At 45.0% G+C, this 19,487-nt stretch overlaps 1 protein-coding gene across 1 annotated transcript in view; it reads left to right on the forward strand.

The window, feature by feature from the left end:
* Positions 1 to 686: 686 nt before the first annotated feature.
* Positions 687 to 19,487, forward strand: part of NIBAN1 (niban apoptosis regulator 1) — a 70,096-nt gene continuing 51,295 nt past the window's right edge. Inside the window, exon 1 of the mRNA XM_040610048.1 lies at positions 687 to 820. Within this exon, the coding sequence (XP_040465982.1) occupies positions 766 to 820 (55 nt within the window). The 5' untranslated portion in view covers positions 687 to 765. The remainder of the gene's footprint in view (positions 821 to 19,487) is intronic.

The following is a 19,487-nucleotide window of genomic DNA, read 5'->3' on the forward strand; positions in this document are numbered from 1 at the left end:
ACCAGGCAGTATTTACTGAAGTGACATGCACGTTAGTGCCTGCTTGTGTAGGTTCATCGTTCATCCTGTAATCATATATTCAACAGCATCCTATGTAGGCCACCAGAGTTCCCAGTAAGAGGCTGACTGGAGTGGGAAGATACAGCCCTGAAGACTGAGACACATGAATCCCATCTCAACATGCCTTGTAGAAGAAACATCCTATTTGAAGGATGTTTCAGGTGGTTCTTCCTTCTTGAAAAATGTTGGAGAACATTTCTAATGGCCTTCAGTCCTGCGACACCTACTGCATGAGTAATTGATGGTCTTTAGAGTAGCCTCCATGGAAACTTTAGAGGGTCTGAGCGTGGCTCCAAGGGGATGTGGATTTTGCAATGGGCGCAACGAGTGACAGATGGGCAAGCGGAGACAAATGATGGGCCAAAGAGAAGAGCTGGGGGACATGTGCCCAGCCCCGCCCTCCCCTCTTGTCCGGCAGGTAGACGTGTTCTCCATCGCCTCTGCAACTTCTGCTGGAGCCTCCCGCCACCTCCCGCTCCTCAGCGCCCAGACAGGCAAGGGGGCGGCGGGGGGCAGCGGGGCCGGCGGGGGGCAGCGGGGCCGGCGGAGCCCCCTCGGGCCCGGCCTCCTCCTGGCGGCGGGGGGCGGGAGGCGGCGCCTGCGGGAGGAAGCGGCGGGAGCGCGGGGCCGGGCCGGGCGGCGGCGCTCCCCGGCTGCGCTCCCCGGCAGCGCCCGCAGAGCTGCGCCCGGCTGCGCCCCGGCAGCATGGGCGGCTCGGCCTCCAGCCAGCTGGACGAGAGCAAGTGCGCCTACATCCGAGGTAGGGCTCTGCCGGGGCGGCTCGTCCGGACAGCGCTGCAGCGGGCGGCGCGCCTGCCGGGGGGCTGGCAGGGAGAGCCGGGGGCGAGGGGAGGGCAGCCCCAGCTCCGGGCGGGGTCCCCGGCGGGCCGGGGCGCGGTGCAGCCGCCGGCCGGGGGCCCGGGCGCCGGGCGGTGGGGCCGGCGGGGTCGCGGCAGGCTGCTCGGTGCTCGGGGAGGGAGCGCGGCCGGCGGGGGACGGGCGGCCGGGCTGCGAACGGCAGCGCCTGGCAGGCTCCCGGCGGGCGGGTGACAGCGTGCCGAAGAGCAGGCGGCGAAAGCCCCCGAGTGTGCGGAGGTGCGGGCGGGCGGCCGCGGGCCGTGTGGCAGCGGCGTCCCGGCGCTACAGCACCGGCGGCTGAAACCTGTAAGGCACCGGGTTTTGCTAGCGTGGATTGGGGCAAGACCGTATGGGCTGATGTTTTGCAAAGCCCGTTGAAGGCAGCGGGAGAACTGCTAGGTGGGTGTGCCAGGGAGCTACTCAGCCTTGTGTAAGACCAACTTTTTTATCCCGTTAAAATGTTAGGAGAGAGAAAATTGCTTTAGGTTTACGCATATTGCTTTTAAATTACAAAGGAAAAGAGCATAATTCTGTATTTTGGGGGTATTTTTGTTATTTCAGTAGTTAAAAGATGAAATACATTTGTCTCTTGCCTGTCTACCTACGCTCTATCGGTACAGTAGCAGGTAAAGTATTTACAAGGCAAATTTTAAGCCTGGAGATCTACAAGCAGAATAAAAGTTTGCATGTGAAAGGGAAGCCCTGTTCCAGTACGGTGTGTTACACATCCTTGCCGCTGCGGACTAGGAGATCAAACTCGGTGCTGGTGATTCACCCCACAGGGTGACTCCTGGGTGGTGCTCGCAGCTGAGCTTGTTCTTTTATTCTGCTGCTTTGGGAGGGTTTTTGTGGTGTAGAGAGGGTGAAGATGTTGAACTGCTTCTCTGTTAGGACTCTTCTGAAATCACAGTGGATCTTTCAAGAGATTCCTGTAGTGGGAAAGATGTCCAAATATGAAATGGCTTTCACCCAAAAAGCAGTCAGCAAAGCTGCTGGCCTCGTATGCCGAGTTTTTTCTACAGTGTCCCCTCAGTATTGTCATTTTCTCCTGCCCGTGGAGGGTGTTTTCAGATCCCATCAGAGCCACGAGGGTGCAGTCCCTATGGATTTCTTTTTTTGCTTTACACTCATCCCTGTGCTGCAGCCAAAATTGGATTTCCACATTCAGCATTTCAAGTTTTCTGCTCACTGACTGGAGGTGGTTGTGAGCACCTGAAAAGGCTGCAAAAATTACTAAATTCTTGTTTATAATAATTTATTTATAATAATTAAAATAATTTAAATTCCAGTTACTGGAAAAAAAATAGGAAATTCAGGGAGCTTGTTAGCTTCTTCGCAGCTGTGCAAGAGGAAGTTGTGCAGGTGTTTGCCCTGGACATCAGTGTAGAATTAGAATGGGGAGCTCATGCCAGAGGGTTGGAAAATCTCTGTCGTTTGGACACGTGTGAAACTGGACTGAGACATCCCAGCAGCTCGAAGGGAGGGTGCCTCTGCCTTGCTGGGAGCTGTGCCGCTCTTCAGACACATCTCTCGTTTGCCTATCATGTCTTTGCAGAGGCAAGTGATAAAGCAAACTCACTGTGAAAAAAAGGAATTAAAACATTGTGCTTATCCCCTGCCGTTCTTGCTGTAAGTTAGGATCCTCCACTCTAAACTCTTGCTCTGAAAAATAATTAACGAGGCACTTTGTACAGAGGCTGCCCATAAATCAGTATTTCCAAGAAGGAAAAGGAATTGGGAAGAGCATCTTAAATCAAAGTAAGAGCGTGGTCTGGCCAGTTCATCAAACCTACTGCTCATGCTGAGGCTGGAGTCTGCAAGATTCAGACCTTGCTTATCTGTCTTCTGTGTCTTGGTCTGATGTATTTTCAGAGCGAGTGCTGTGGTGAGCTCTCCTCGTTTGGAGAGGAAGCAGGCTGAATCACTGATTCTGTGAATTGAATAAGCAGCACGGTTTTTAGCTGGCTTTGTAAAGGTTAGGTGGGTTTTACTAGGAGGCTGGGAGTTTTAAGGGGTTTTTTTCCTCCGAAGATGATGCAGAGGAGTCCTCAGTAAAAAGGGAAGGGAAATAGCTGCTTTTTGTCAGTAGAACTGTCAAGCTGTAGTGCTTGAATGGGGTGGCACGGGTGAGGGAGGTTGTGAGGCAGCAAGCTCAAGGGTGCTGCCTCTCATATCTTGTTCAGAGACTGCAGGCAGTGGCATTCTCCAAACTTTGCACATTTTGGGATGCTCACTCATATTGGCCCAAATATCGTTCAACTCAAGGCAGGAAATCCTGCGTATTACTTCAAGCGAGAGTTTGGTCTAGAGCATCTCTAGCGCTCCCTCCCAGCTGGCATTTCGGTAAACAAATTTATCCTCGTAATCTATATGTCCTGGTTTCAGCACGAGGCTTTTACATCTCCCTTGGCGTAGCTTGGTGGACGGCTCACGCCCCCCTTTCTTTGCCTTTGTGGGGGAAGCTTGCTTCTGGCATCTGGGGAGTTACTCCTGCCACGCCAACCTCCCCCTGCCGCAGAGAGGATTGCTTGGGTGGCGTGGCAGCTCTGCAGCCTGCCAGGCAGCTCCACGTTAGCCAGGACTGCGTGGGGCAGAGTTAAACATTGCTTGGATGTGGGGCAGGATTGCTGCATGGTTGTTGTCATGATGGTAGAATTTAATTTCTTGCTGCCATAATGATAATTTAATTTGTCTGAAGCCATGTCCCTGTGTTGTAAAGCCTTGTCGTTTATTTGGACAACATTTAAGCTAAACCATAATATAACAAAAGGAAATGGGGGACCGAGGGCTAAAGGGGCAGCAGATGGAGTTTTCAGCAATAAACTGGTAGGGTTTCTTCATCAACATACATACAAATCTACAGGTTTTCTAATTTCCAAAAGTCTATTTGCTCACATTATTTGAGGGATGAGAGGAGAACAAAACAGGGTCAAAAATTCTGTGCTATGTAAAATTATGTAAAAAAATATGTAAAAACATACATGTAGGTGTCTATATAAACCAGTGAGAACATGGCCCTGGGCACAGCGCCGCCAGGCAGAGCCTGGGAGACACTTTGCTCTGTGCGCTTCCCTGTGGGTGGCTAAGTGTAAACCTCATGAGACCAGCTGGAGAAATGAATCCTGGAGAAACGCATGAAGGCGTCCTATGTGGAGTCTCGGTTACTGAATTGTGATTTCCACCTAAACCGACCTCAACTGGTATGCTTTTAAGGAAGAAGTGGTAGCGCTGAACCAGCCGGACTGCAAATCATTGAGAGCCCTGTATACTTCTACGTGGGGTGGTGTCTGGAGCCGTACCTGAAAGTCAGCCAGTATAATTACTGACCTGGTAATGTGCATTTCCTGTAGCAAATAATGCCTAAGGAGAGAAGATGTGATGCCAATGGGTAATTTTTTAAGTGGTCTTCACAGTATGATACACGTGAGACTGTGTTTGAAATCGCAAGGATCATCCTTGGGAAGTTTGAATTGGGGACAGGTACTTCACAAGCTGCCTAAAGACTTATTTGGGGATGGCAGTGTTTTGCAAAATAATTTTTATGCTCAGAAAATCTTTGCATTAAGAAACCATATATATGTAGCACGAAGTTACATTTTGCAAGCCATCCCAAAATCTTTTTGTCTTTTTCAAGTAGAGATGAATGAAAATCGGTCATTATTGTGAGATGAAATTGTGAGTAAAATGTCAAGACCCAATATTCCTTACTCCTACCTGAAGGAAATTCATGTCATAGTAAGATAATGATGAAATGAGTCAGCAGGGACTCCTCTGAGTGCTGGGGGTGGCTTGTGTCCACTGTGAGAAGGTGGGTGGAGGATATTTAGGGGAGAGTAGGAGGTTGTGTAGTGCCAGCAAGGAGGAGTGGGGCAGAAAGCCAGACCACATGCGCTGTGGCATTACTAGTCTTGAAACCTTAGCAGATTCAAAGGTGTCTTATGTGTAGCACGAGCCTTTTTTTCTAGCCATACCTATGGAAAAGTATTTTTTTTCATTTATTTAAGATCCTTAAGATATTTAAAATACATACACACACGTTATAAGCAGTAAAATGATTTAGAGGCCCCTGAAATTAGAAGAAATTTTTATAGTAATTCCTCTAGGTTTTGGACTGAACCCTTAAAAAAGAAGGAGACTTGTGGTGGAGGTAATCCTTCTTTGTAGGTTTATGGTGGGATTACATGGGAATTATTCAGGATGCCAGTGAAATAGATGGAGTTTAAAAAATAGCAGTAATAATTAGGAGACTGGGAGTTGGTCATGTGAAAAGAGTTTATTAAAAAAATTCATGCTTTCAGTTTGATGAGGCATGGGCTAAACTTGTGATGGGAGGTTTTCATTGCATGATTTGTCTAATGATATTTAATGAGCGTTACACCCAACAGGGAGCGGTGCGGGGCGGTAGTGAGGAGCTATGGACTCAGGGTGCAATCACAAAATTGGGGGAAAAGATGAAAGTACCTGTTAAAACAACTTGGTACTGTGCCCTGAGAGTTTGTGCTGGGTGTTTAAAGATTGCTGATAGAAAATTTTTGCTTTGTGTCTCTTAATACTCGGTAAGAAACAATCAAGGAAGCAGATCTCGCAGTGGGGAGAAGGTGAAAATGGCCCCGAGAGTCTTAATGATTTTCCATTTCTGCGGTCTCAGCAGCAGCAGTTGTAGGGGACCAAGCCCTGCCCTGTCACGTGTAGTCTGTTAAGACCAGATTTTTTTTAGATTTGCAGAGGTGGAGAGATTTCAAGCACCTGACGCCAGTAATTTCAACAGGTACATCTTCCAAAGAGTTTAGTATACAAAAAATTGAATTTCTCTGGAGGTTGTTTTTTTTATTAAAGATGCTCAGTGTGCTTGGCTGTATCGAATCCACCCATTTCTATAAATGTAAAGCTGTGCACAGGACGAGGCTCTGTAGTAATTTGCTTTTGATTTGTTTGTTTAAATGCCATTTTTCTTCTGTTCCTTCTGTTCCTTCCCTTCTTTTCCATCTCTTTCCTCACACAGATGGGACAGCCTGGCCAAGGGACACAGCGACAGTGCTGTGACCCTGTGGTGCCCAGGGGTGCACCCTGTGGGTTTCCTCATTGTTCAGGACTTTCCTCTGAGCAGACCTTCCAGACGTTCTTCTTCTCAGCCAACAGTGAAAGCTATTACTTAATGTCTGTAAGAAGTTTCTTTCTAGTCATTTGTTTGGCCTGTGAATGTCAGTATGGTACTAATTAAGATGGGGTTTTTTTGCACAAGGATGAAACACTTTAAATGTGTCCATACAAGATGCAGCGCACTTGAAAAAAGCAGGTAGACTCCTCCTGTTCTGTCAAATTTTAGAGGAACGTGGTTTACCCTTTGCTTAAAAGGCAAGAAAATCAGTCGCTAGCTTTACAAGAAGCTGTTCGAACAAATACCATCGGCTGGACGGAGAGAAGTCCCATCCTTGGAGGGAGATAACCCAAGTGCCTGACACAGCTCTGGAGTGAAATTCTCTGCACAGAGCCATGAGCAGGGGTGCTGGAGGATGGAAGAATAACTTGGAATTAGTTCTGGAAAAGTTGGCCTTTTCTGGACAGGCCCTCAGAGTGCATGTTGGATTTTCTGCTTTAAACTGTCGCGTAGTCCTTCTGGTTTTAATTTGGTGTACAACTGCAAGTATAACAGAGTTTTGTAAAAAATCTGGCCGCACTTACTGCCTTTTCTCTCAGCCTGGTACGAGCTAAGTCTTGCTGTGTTTTGGAAACCTCTCAAGTTTTCTGCAGGTGAGCGTGGCTGTAGCATCAAAAAGAGCAGGAGTGTGGTGTCTCTGCATTATCAGCATCTACTTCATGTCTCTTAGAGGGTGCTTTTCATTTTCACATTCTGAAGTTTGTGGTAAAAGCTGATACGATTTTTTTGCGTTTCCCAAAATCCAAGGAAGAGGCAGAATAGTATTTTCTTTTACAAACATGTATTGAATCCAGAATTCATGATTGTGGGTTAGCACTGAGCAAGTACTACCTGGTCCAATCCAAATAGGCATAAATACCCATGGAATGAAAAAATGATGTAAAGTGCATAAGAAATTAACATTTCAGTATGGATATGAGATTCTATTCTTTATTATATGCACCTTGCTAAGTTTTCAAGTGCTTGAAGACCTTAAGAAGTAAGATTTTGAAGAAAAATCCTTTTGGCTTTACTTGCTTTCTTGGAAGTTTTAGTCCTCAGAGAGGTTGTTGCTGTTGGAGCCAGTGGCGGATTTTTATCCCATAGTTTTAATAAATGGTGCCTGTCTGTGTTGGAAAGGAGAGGCAACTTCTCTTTGGTCCTTTATGTTCTTTAATTCATGGGGCCAGGTACTTTATCTTAGCTTTCGACTGAACAAGCAAAAGACGTCCAGGGATGTGATTGATGGGAAAGGTATTTGCCACCCAACGTGAACAGAATATACTGTACTTGGTAACTTCCAGATGTTAGCTTTGGGAGATTAAGGCAGGAGATACCTTCTCTGTTCAGTTTCCATTGCTCATATAGTCCCATTTATTAATTTTCAAAAGTACCATGAGCAATTTTGGAAGTTCACAGTCATATTGTCTTGCAACAGGCATGGTCAAGAATTTCCCTATTCAAAGCAGGAGGCAAGATACTGTTCTTTGGTTTGTCAGTTAAAGGGTTGTCTGTGATCACTTGACATTTTCAGAAACCCAGCAATCTTGGTTATCCATTTTGTGGCACAGCTTCTGCCAAAGCATCTGGGAAGCCAGGTTAGGCTCCTTGCCCCTTCAGCAGGATCATCTCAAGCTCCCTTGCAAACTGTGCTGCTTGCACAAGAACTAACCTTAAAGATGATGTGCTAGTGCTTGCTACAGAGCATAGGTTTGAAAACTGAAAGGTGGTTTCTTTCTGGGAAAGAAGGTCAGTTTTTTATGGTACTGTGAGTGAAGGGAAACCACGGAGTGGTAGGGGAGGGCATGTAGCATTTTTGATGCTTTTCTGCTGTCTATGTAGAAAAAACTATGTACAATGTTTAATTAAGCACTTCTCAACAGAAAGAGTGTGAAATATGCTCACCTTTGCCCAAGAAACCTGTAATTGAGAGGCAAGCTGTAAGAGTGCAGTCTGCTGTGCTTTTGTACTTGATATTTTCCAAAATCTTTAAGATTGGAGGTTCTTTAATTAGTGCAGCTTGGCCACAAATTGTAAGACAGTCTTTGCATCTGATAGAAATTGTATTGATATTAAAGGGGGAGAAAGCAAGCTCTGAGACGATTAAAGCGGCTTTGTTGTTGATGCCTTTGGGCAGTAGCAGCTGAAAAGCCAGTGTCTAGGTCGGGAAGGATGATATTCATAAGCAATGTGGTCATGGCTGCTTTAAAGTACACAGCACTTCTTTCTACAGCTTTTCTGTTTGCATATAATGAACCTGCTGTTCTCTTCGCGCTAGAAGAACTATAATAGTGGCTTCAAGTTTTTGAACATGCATTTTAGTTGCTTTGCAGTTAAAGGACAGTGATGAAACGAGGCCAACTTACAGAAAAGCAAGATTAAAGCTTGTGGAAATGGCCCAAACTTGTGTGAGGAAAGGGTTCACCTGTTTGGGTTTTCTAAAAACTTTATCCTGTATTTCTTTATTAGTCGTATATATAAAAAGAGTTTGGTGGTGATTTTATACTAATGCTTAACTTGATATGCATAACCTAAGATTTTGGTGACTTAATTTCCCTAGGTATGTAATTGTTTATTTTTGAAATCATAAAACTTTAATCTTCAGGCTTCTGTGATATTAGTTGATACCTCAGACAGGAACAGTTGCTCTTAGACTTTGGGTAGTACTAAAGCTTTAAGCCTACATGTTAGGCCATTGTAGTGCTACCAACGTTGTTACTTAGTTATTGCATCTTTTTTAAAAAAACTAGGTAGTTGTTTTAGCTAGCAGTATCAGGAAGTAGAGAACAAAAGCAAGGCTGACTCTTGGGTCCTTCTAGTTAGATGATTAAAATGTTGAAAGCAACATAGTTTTCAAAAATATGTAGATTGTTTTTGTATGGTTAAAATTCTTCTGGGAAATAAGTGGAAGCAAGAATACGGTAGTTAATTTATTTTCTAAATAAATTTTTGAATCCCAAAATAACATCCAAAAGTTATTTTTAGTAGCTATTTGTGATGATCTTGATTTTAAGCCTGTTGCTCTGCCTTGCCCTGAGCAGCGCAGTTCCTAAGGAGCGTGCGGATGCTCCGGAGGCTTTTGTTGTGGCGGAGGTGCGGTGATTTCACGCAGATTGCATTCTGTGCAGAGCCAGACCCACCACGTGTGTCTCGGGCGGGTGTCTGCTGAGCCTGTGGCGGCCGATGTGACGAGGAGGAGGTGCCATGTCAGCCCTCAGAGCGTGACTGTGACCGTGGTGCTTGGTCGGTGTTTGCTGCTGGCCCTTGCAGGTGCTGTGTGGTCACGCTCCGGGATCTCGGAGGGGGCTGTGCCAACTGTTCAGGTCGGGGCAGCACACGCTCCTTTGGGACTGCCTCAAACTGTGCCCAGCACCGTGCTGCTCGGCGGGCTGGGGGAGCTCCAGCCATGGGGGCAGCAGTGAATGAGCTCCACAGTGGAAAACAGCGCCAGAGCTTCCTGGCTTGCTGCCTCCTTTACGTGTCTTCCCAGAGCGAGCCACGTCTGTCCTTCAGAATAAATTCTGCTTTTGAGATTTATGCAAAGTGAGCACGTCACCTGATCTTCAGGTCGTTTCTTCAAGATGTCATTGCTTAAGCTGTGAATGTGGTGCGTCTTCCCCGCTACAGTCTCTGGCCAGGTGGCATGCCGAAGAAAGCCACCCACGTCAGTGCCTGGCCTGTTTTCGGTCTCTCCACTGACAACACCAGCAGTGGTGATGCCTTTTTAGATGATGGTGGACTTGCAAGGAGATCGTTGGTGATGGTGTAAGACAGTTCATAGCTCCCCAAAATGCTGCTGTTTTTTCCAGGTTCACTGTGCGGTGTTAGAAGCATGTTTTGACTGCGGCTCTCATGCACTGCAGCAGGTAGCTCACAGCAACACCCGAACTGTGTGTTCGTTGTTGTGTGTGGGACACGTTAGTCCTCATAAATCGTGTCGTGATACAAGCAGTGTAAGGCAGTCCTTGTTCCTGGTTGTTTGCTCTTCAAGCAGGCAAACCACACAAAGCTACAGCAAAGGCCCAGAGGATCAAAGGCAGGGACCAGGGAGTGCCAGGCCGAGGAGAAGCAGCCTGTGCCAGTCCCCGGAGCAGGGTCAGGCCTCTGCATCAGTTCCAGCTGCACCGTGCTGATGTGTCAAAGCCAGGCAGGGTTAACAGCTACGGGACGTGCTAGGGACCAGCTGGATGTTTAAGCACTCGTGATCACTAAATACTTTCACAGCCGACCTTAGGAAAAAATGTCTGCAGCTTCCTTATGTTATAAAAACATCTGGGACTTCCCATGAAGGTTTATGTTCCCCAGGTCAAGGTAGCTGCAGGTTTTTTGGAGCTCAAAACCAGCTCTGTCCATGCATACAGTTTCTAAAGATCCCCTGCTCGCTGGCTGTGATGCCTGATTCTCTGAAGTAATACCTTCCTGGATTTACTGCTGGTTTTTAGTTCTGTGTGCTTGGGATCCCAGCTAAAACAAAAATTGCCCTCGTGTACCGTATCTGGAAACTTACTGCCCACCAACTTTTCCCTACGCTTTTCAGAGCAATATGGGCATTGTTGCTTCAAATTTACAAAAGATGCCACCACCATCCCACCACTCAGCGTCCAGCTCACTCATCGCTGTCCTTTTAGCTAGCATTCTTCTTTAGGCCCCCCTCATCTGTTATCTTAGGAGGCAATTTTTAAAGCTTTACGTATTTTCCTTCCTCTGCATGAAACCACAGTTGCTATTTGTGCTGAGATTCTCTGCAGAGTTTTATTGCGATGATGATAACTGAAGATCTGATTCTTGAAGCAGCATTGGGGATGTTAAATATCTTAGGCGAGTGTTGTCTAAAGACCAGCTTGCGTCTGTTGAAGGTGATAATGGAGAATCCTTGCAGATTTTCACTTGATATTCCACATATTGTAGTGGTCACACTACAGGAAAAGCAAGCTTTCATCATCCCCAGGCAAAGATTTAATGGCAGGGTCAGTGCAAAGGAAAAAAAACAAGGCTTTTTTGCTCTTACAGATATTCTGTAAAGAGTATTGTTGTCTGTAATTTAGTCTGCCAGACACTTTCCACTGTTTTCAGTTGCAAATGAGGCTTTGCCAGTCTTCAGCCGTTCAGGCTGAAGTTTCCATGCTAAGTGGCCTCAAATTGCATTTTTGAGAAAACTGCAGCTAAAGTGGATGAGGTTTTGGTTTTTTTTTTTCTTTTTTTCTGAGAATTAAGTTAAAGAAAGCGTGGTTTTCCTCTCTTTGGATGTTCTGTTGAGCATCTCAAACATATCCTGCAAGAGCAGGGAAGGGGCTGAGGGCTGTAGAGCTGGAATAAGGCAAGCCAGAGGTGAGTAGGAAGGGTTTCTATCCACTGCCAGTGTTCCCCTGCTGAACTAAACCCTGTCGCTTCCACGGTTGCTCTCTGTGCAGTCTAGCAAATAGCTGTGACACCTACAGCTACCAGCAGCGGTTCAACCCTGTAGATAAAGGTGATGCCACAAAGCAAACACGACTTTCTATCGCGTAAGCTTACTGTGTTAGTGAAAAGGTCCATGGATCAAAGCCCTGAACTTGCCCCTGTTGTTTGAGGGAGACCAGGGTACAAAGGCAGCTTTTTAATATATTTTTCTATTGGCTTCATTCAGTAGGAAGCCCCAGATTTGTTGTTTGCTTTGGTCTTTCCCCCCCCCCCCCCCCCCCCCCCTTCTGAGATTTCCTGTACACCTGCCAAGCTACAGAGTCCCGTGCAGGCATCAATCAGCTGATCATCCCGCTGAGATACAGTGATAGGTGATGGTATTTTATTTCATACATGAGGTGTTATGGCTATTAATTTGGGGCTTGACAAACCTAGTGCTTAATTTTTCAGGCAACTGGCCATTTTAATGCTCTCCCCAGATTTCCAGCCAGGCTCCAGCAGTGCTCAGTTGTGACTGCGGGCACTCCCCACTTTTGTAAATCAGAAAAAGAAGGTGGCAGGAGCCAGCTGAGAGCTTCTTCCATGAGTGATATACATTCTGTCCAGCTTTACATCTTGTAGAAGATACAGAGACAGGATCTGCTTCTTTGGGGTGGTATTTGCCTGCCTTAAATATAAATCAGCTCCCTGCTATTTCCAGCTCACCATGCCACAAACTTTCAGAGCTCTGCCGTGAATGGGGAGTTGATTAGAAGGTAGTATTTTTAGGTGTGATTGTAAAGAAAAGTAGCTGTAACCACTGCTGCTTGGGCTTCATCATCTTTGCTCTGAGCCAGGGAAGCAGCAGCAAAACAACTGACACAAGGAGTGTTTGAGGATAGTGACAGTTTGTGAGTGTGGCTGGAGGGAGGTGTCCAGATGTCAGGGTTGCATTTGATGTGGCTGGAAGGAGGACTCAAAAAATTATCCAGATTGTCAGCTGATCTAAGTTTTGGTGGGTTTTATGCTGCTTTTGGAGGAGAAAAGATCATAGAGGTATAGAATGGTTTGGGTTGGAAGGGACCTTTAGTCCAACCCCCCTGCCGTGGACAGGGACATCTTCCGCTAGACCAGGTTGCTCCAAGCCCCGTCCAGCCTGGCCTTGAGCACTTCCAGGGATGGGGCATCCACTGCTTCTCTGGTGCCAGTGTCCTACCACCCTTTAAAAGTGTTTCAAATGCACATGGAAAAGGAGACTGTCTGAATTAGAGGTACAGAGAAGACACAAGTTTTTGATTTTCATATGCTTTTAAAATGTAATCATGGTTGTTTACTTAGTTATTAGTGTTTTTACCAAGCTTGGTAATTTGCAGTGGGTTTTCTTTCCAGCTGTGGCCAGGAAACAGTTTCCTTTAGCCGTCTTGTGGCCCACATTTGAAGAAGGCAAAACGATCATGTAATGACCCTGTGCTGGGAGCGCAGGTCTGTTATGCTGCTGTACTTCTAACGAAGAAGGGCGGGCTTCGGCTGAGGCTATGCCATTTCCTACGAAGTGATGTTGAAAAAATTATTCTGAACTGAAACATTGCCCAAAACCCAAAAGGAAAGTAGCAAACATCTGCAAATATCTTAAGGGCATTGTCAAGAGGATGGGGCCAGGCTCTTTTCAGTGGTGCCCAATGACAGGACTAGGGCCAATGGGCACAAACACACACAGGCAGTTCCACCTGAGTAGGAGGAAGAACTTCTTTGCCTTGATGGTGCACAGGCAGCCCAGAGAGGCTGTGGAGTCTCCTGCTCTGGAGACATTCAAACCCCACCAGGATGTGACCCTGTGCAACCTGCTCCAGGTGACCCTGCTTTAGCAGGGGTTGGACTGGATGGTCTCCAGAGGTGCCTTCCAACCCCACCTGTTCTGTGACTCCGTGAAGTGTCAGCCAGCATGGTGAAGGCACGTCCACCTCCTGGGCAGGCTGGGGTTAGCAGATCAGCTGTGTGCGGAGGAAAGAGCGATGCCCTAAAATGAAGCTGTAACCTTTTTATACAAACCAAACCAGTCTCTGGCATTTCATGGATCAGACCTCAGAGGTATTGCTCAGTATTATAATGTACTAAAATGAAGGCTGGTGGGTGCACAGCTCCCTGGTGTAGCTTCCTATACCTTGCACGAGAGGCTTGATAGACTGGAGCCAATGGTTGTTCCAGCATCTTTTGCTTTAAAAAAAGATAAACAATCAGAAATCCTGTGAAGCAAACCTGCACGTGCTGCACAGGAGGATTTAATCCAGGGAAATCAACCCAATTAATCCAGGTGTGTACTCTGTGATGGAGGGACATGCATCCATTTGAATATGAAGCATAATAAATCATCTGTTTACCTCAAGAATCTGATATTTTCTCTCCAAAGCAGGATGGCAAGCTGTGTTAGCCTCCTTGCCCATTTATTCAGTTTGTGGTACAAATCAAACGTTAACAAGTTGGAAAGAGGTCTCGAGCAGACCAGTGAAAGGCCACAGGACAGGCATTGCTCCCAGTTTCCGTGAGCTTTATCGGAGCCCAACCTATATGTCAAAGGTGTTTGTAGCCCATGCCAAAGTCTTACTTCAGCCATCACAATGTATTTAATTGAAGAAACTGATCTCAAGGAAGTTAAAAAAACTTCGTGAACTACAGAAGCAAATCATGTGCTGGGTAGAAAATGATACCGATAGCTGCGTCTGTCAGCCTGCTGGTCCAAAACAGACTGAAGGAGTGGGGAAGGATGTTGGTGTCCATATGGACTGATGTGGGATTTGAGTACCTCTCTCTCTGGATGCCCAAATCAAAGCATCTTGCAAACTTGAATCCTAATTTAACCTTACTTCTACATCTGTGGTACTTCACTGGTCTGCTGCATTGGCCACACTGCATTTTTAGGGCTAGTATTAGGATTCAGCTCCCATTTCTCTCATTCCTTTAGAGATAAATATTTTAGTTATGTGGCAGATGCTTTCTTTGAGGAATGGCAGCAGCGTGCATGCTTGGCTTCGTGGTACGTAATTTCTGTGCCACTGGAGGGACCATGGGTATTTTGTTAGCCCAGCAGTGCCAGTCCAATTGTCCCATTATGGGATTTCCACAGGAGCTGTAGAAGAAAGGTCCCCATGTTGTTGTATGTATTTCAGCATTCTCTACCACAGCTCCGATTCCTTCCTCCTCTTCTTGAGTTTCAACTGCTTTTTAGCTGAGAGCAGGAGGGCCCAGCAGCAAGCTGCTTTCAAACCATGTCCAACCCAAGCAGTGAGGAGTAAGAACAAAATTGAGGCTGTATTTGCTGTGAGACCCATCTGAGATCTGTGACGCTAAAGAAGCTTCTGTAGAAGACTTTGGAGGTTGGGCATTAAGGGCCTGATGTGTTTGTGATAATCTCTTGGGAGCTGTGGCCAAGTAGCGGTGACAAATCATAAACTGAAAGAGCCCAGCGAGAAGCCACGCTGGCATTTTTTGGAGGAAGAAGCTGGGTTTGAAGGGAATGAAGAAGGAAGGCCCCCGTGTGAACTTAACACCAACTTCCCTTACGCATGGAAAAAAACATGAAGCTGCTTGGCACATCTCGTACCAGAATGGGGGGTGTCTGAAGTTGATACCACACTGAGATACAAGGGAGTTACCAATGTAAACAAACATACAAAACCAATGTGTTGGTAAGAGTATAAAATACTAGGTGGTAATTTTGAGCAACAGCTTGTGGTTTGTTAGCTATTAATCTTGCTACATGGTTTTTCCTTAGCGTGCCTTAAATATTTAGGCAGCAGGAAGTGTGGTCAGCTGAGAAGTTGCTGTGCTCTTTCCGTAACGCTTGGCATAGGCAGGTGTTACTTTCATGAATATAAACCGAAATCAGACTTGCCTTGGAGGGTGCTCTCACAGCAGAGTTGTGCAGGGCGTTGGGGCTGAACGGTGTAGGTGAACACTGGCTGGGGTTTTATTGCTACTGTCTGCAAAAGAGTAATTTTTGAAATAAAATCCAGCCTCTCTGATAGCTGAGGTGCCTGGAGTTCTTCTGTAGGAAGGGACACGTGATTTTCTGGGAGGCTGAACAAAAATAAATTTAAAGCTGAATCTGAGGATGCTATACAAGATGTCAGGTTGAGTTTCTGTGACTGTTATGTATAGTAGCGTAGGCTGAATTGGTGCCAGAGATGTGAGCGTGCACAGCCTTGGGAGGATGTGAAAGCCATATTTCAGATGGGGCCCATCTCTCTATTCATAGTTTTAACTTCTTTTGGATGATGGAGACATCTGTAAAAAGTAGTAAGTCCCCTTTCCTTCCAGAATAAGACTATGAGTTTTCCAGCTGTTGGCTAAGACAGGTTTTCTTGTTGAAATAGCTTTTGTCTGATGTAAGTCTAAAACAATATGGTTATGGTAACTGAAAATATTTCTTTGTCAATTCTGTCCCTTGTTAGTTTTAGTTGTAAATCTAAGTATTTCCATTCATTGTTGCTTCTTGGTAGCAGCTGTTTGATTTTTAAAACCTTATGGAGTCTTCCAGTGAAGTGCACACTGCTGATAATATGCAGTATTACTTATATTCTGTATTTTCTTTACCATACTGTGTGGTTAATTTTCTTTTATCTTCATAGTGGATTCTCGTGATCATAGAGCACGTTCTTGCTTTCCTTCAGAAATCCTGTCATCTTGAATAATGCAAAAACAAGCCCATAACATTGATTCATGTGGTTCTTGGTTGCAACCACAATAATATGGATTGTGCATATATTTGTCAGCTGACGCCATTCTGTATTCATAAAACAGGCCTTAGGATCTTTTTTTAGATCTGTAGAGTTTAAAGATTAGCTTATTAGGCACCTCTCTGATGTGTAATTATTCTGGACTGAATAATATGTTAACCAGAAGATACACAATTTATATACAGCAGACAAGTAAAGAAGAGCGTATGCTTAAAAAATTAGTTTGCTGGAGCAGTTTGGCAAAAAACTTAGTTCTAATGCATTTAAAAGAGTTTTTATTTAAATAACTTTAAAAAAAAATAATACATGTGCTGGCTAGTGAAGCGGTTTTACTTTTGTATCTTACATGTTTCTTTACTATAATTCTGTTTTCTCTCAATTTCAAAATACACTATTTTACAAATTAGAGGAACCCTAGGAATTAAGAGTTTAAAAAGCATGTTAGGGTATCTGCTGAATCACGAAGCCAGGACTGCATTATCTCCTCCAGCTTTCTTCACATTGCTCCGTACTAGTCATTCTTGAATGAGATAACATCTTATGCTTTCTTTTTTTGTCACAGAAGGTTCTCCTGAAGCACACTAAGCAGGTATTTTTAATACATCCACACAAAATTTGTAATTTTTAGAACTTCAGTTGGCATTTAGACTTTCAGCTTGGCTTCAGAGGTGCTGAGCACCCACCTGGCACTGGTGGTTGGAATCCAGAAGTTCTGGAAATGTGAGAAGTTGCCTCACACTGCTGGCAGCAAAAGTAATTTTCAGAAATGCCTTTGAATCTTCAACCATGTATACTATCTTCTTAGTGACAGAGGTACTTCTAAAAGTGAAATAATTATGACACAGGGACCTCGTTACTGATTCAAAAGAGGTTGTAAGAAGATTATCATCTCCTAGACTAGTGAGTTTTGTGGCATTTAGCTAGGGCATGTGTCCCTCGTAAGGACATGCCTGCAAGCAGAATTGGAACCCAGTATGTTAGATCTGAGACCTGTGTTTTGTTATCCTGACCCCTGAACTTCTGAGACGTACGAAGAGGAAGTCATGACTCCATGTAAACTCAGAGTTTTGGAGCCAGAAGGTTCAACTTGCCTGGCTCATTTTCGAAGGTTTGGTGCATCTTTGCTAGTCAAGCTTAGCATAAAGCAGAGACTGCAAGATGCACTTTTTCAGCACTCTGTCCTAGTGGCCATGGGTTTTACATTGGAAACTATAAAGAATCCATGAATCATATTGTTGGTTTTTGTGAATACAGTTTTCCAAAATTCCTGGCCTGTTCTTATTCAGTCATCCTTCACTGATGTGCTCTTTAGTTAACCAAAAGCCTGCCTGTTTGTATGAAGCAGCTGGTTTTATGCAAAACCAATGGTGAACCTCTTGGTGAAATAACTGCTTAGTGATGCTTGAAAGGGTAAACAGTGAAGAATTAGCGTCCCAGGGTACAAAGAAGTTCTGCTACTGCATGAGTAGTGCATGTGGCCTGAGTAGCATCTCATCGGAAGAGATGATGGCACTGTATAGTAGAGGTCTTTAGGAGTAATGGCGAGGGATAGAAAAGTCTCTAAAAGGTTATTGTGGATTCAAGAGCTCTTGGGGGTGTTTTGAAGCCACACTGGATGCTGTTAGGTGGAAAAATATTTCATAGAAATTGAGTCCTCATCCTGCACTTCATCAGCTGTGTGAATCCCATCAGCCGAAACAAAGACAGAGAATGGATTTATGTGGCTTTCTGACAAAGAATGCAAACATGGCTTTAAATTTAGTTGTAGTCAGTAAAAGCAGGCAGCCTTTGGAGGAATTCAGATTTGGATGAGACTCAAAATGTGCGTTGCTCCATTAGAGGCAGTTTGTGGATATTGGACGCTTGCATGGGCTCAAGGCAAGCTTTGGTAGAGCAGCCCTGAAGAGGCTGGAGCAAAAACTAGAGCATCTCAGAGACTCTCCTTTATCTTCTGCCATCACGTAACTGAGGAGTTTGGGGAAAGACACACAAAAAAGTACATTGTATAATTTTGAAATGTCAAAGCAACACCACATAATCATAGCTGTTTATTATTATCCCAAATCTCCTCTTTCTTATGAAGACCTGCACTAACATAAACATTTTGTGCCCTTTTTTGCCACAGAGAGTTGCCTTTAGCATCCTTCTCCCCAGTTGTGAGTCTGTAAATAAAACTGCTGCCTGGCTGCCTCCCTGGTGAAATAAACCATGATAGTGTGCTTCAAATACAGTTGAGTAGATAGGAGCTAAATATGTTTACAGCAGCATTACTAATGATTACTTCTGCATTCAGAAAATGAAAATGTAATCTGATGTACATAAATTTGCCAGTTAAAACTCCTTATCACACAAAAGCTATTCTATTCTTATCAGCTCTTGCACGTTGCATTCTTATGGCTGCTTTTTCATAGTTCTCTAAATAAAACATTTTACAAAACACGGAAAGATGAAGAATTTATGTTTTGATGTGGGCAAACACAGCAGAGGATCACATTCTTCTCCAAAAAGAGAGGAAGTATCAGCATCCACGTCAATAGGAGCTCAGATTGGGTTGAAGGTGAAAACTTTAGAGATCCAGGATGGACAAACTGGGACTTACCAAACTGGAGCTCCATAACTGATCAAAGGCAAGAGCGATGAAAGCCAACTGTTCGGTGCACTCACTGAGGCGTTGCCACCGTAGATATAAAACCCAGCCTTGAACATGTACTGGTTACATGTTGCCACAAGTCGTGTTATATGGGCAAGTACTTTTGGTGTGTCTGTGCGTGGAGGTCCTGCTGAAGACCTCAGGAGGTGCAGCGTTACCGAGAACCAGCAGGAGAGCTCTCACTGAACCAGTTCCAAATAAATTCTTGGGAACAAATTTCCTCTTCTTAGTAATAACCTGTCTGGCTGTTTTTCTGAGCCCAGAAGCTCACGTGGTCCTACTGTACAAACACAGCGCTGGAAGAAGGTGGTTTTGATTTGGTTTTTTCCTTTGAAGTTGTGTCATGTCACAAGCCCTTCTGAATGTGAAAGATAAATGGAGAGGAAATGAAGCAACTTATCTTTTTTTTTTTCTTTTTTTTTTTTTTTTTCAAAAAGGAAGGAGCATTGAAACTTTGAGGCGGAAGAGCTGAGCGGCTGAGGAGACTCAAACACACATTTAGTGAGAGAGACAATAGCTGACTGTTGCTTCTTCCTGGGAAGGCTTCTTAGAAATGGAAAAAAACAAACACCAGCGCTAGCCCTATTGTCTTCTCAGTGATGCTTTCATGAGCGCTTGAGGAACTGAAACTCATCCAGGCAGAAGAAGAAGAAAGTGCAACACTTGGCGG

This window comes from Falco naumanni, chromosome 11 (genome assembly GCF_017639655.2).
Source record: "Falco naumanni isolate bFalNau1 chromosome 11, bFalNau1.pat, whole genome shotgun sequence".
NCBI lineage: Eukaryota > Metazoa > Chordata > Aves > Falconiformes > Falconidae > Falco > Falco naumanni.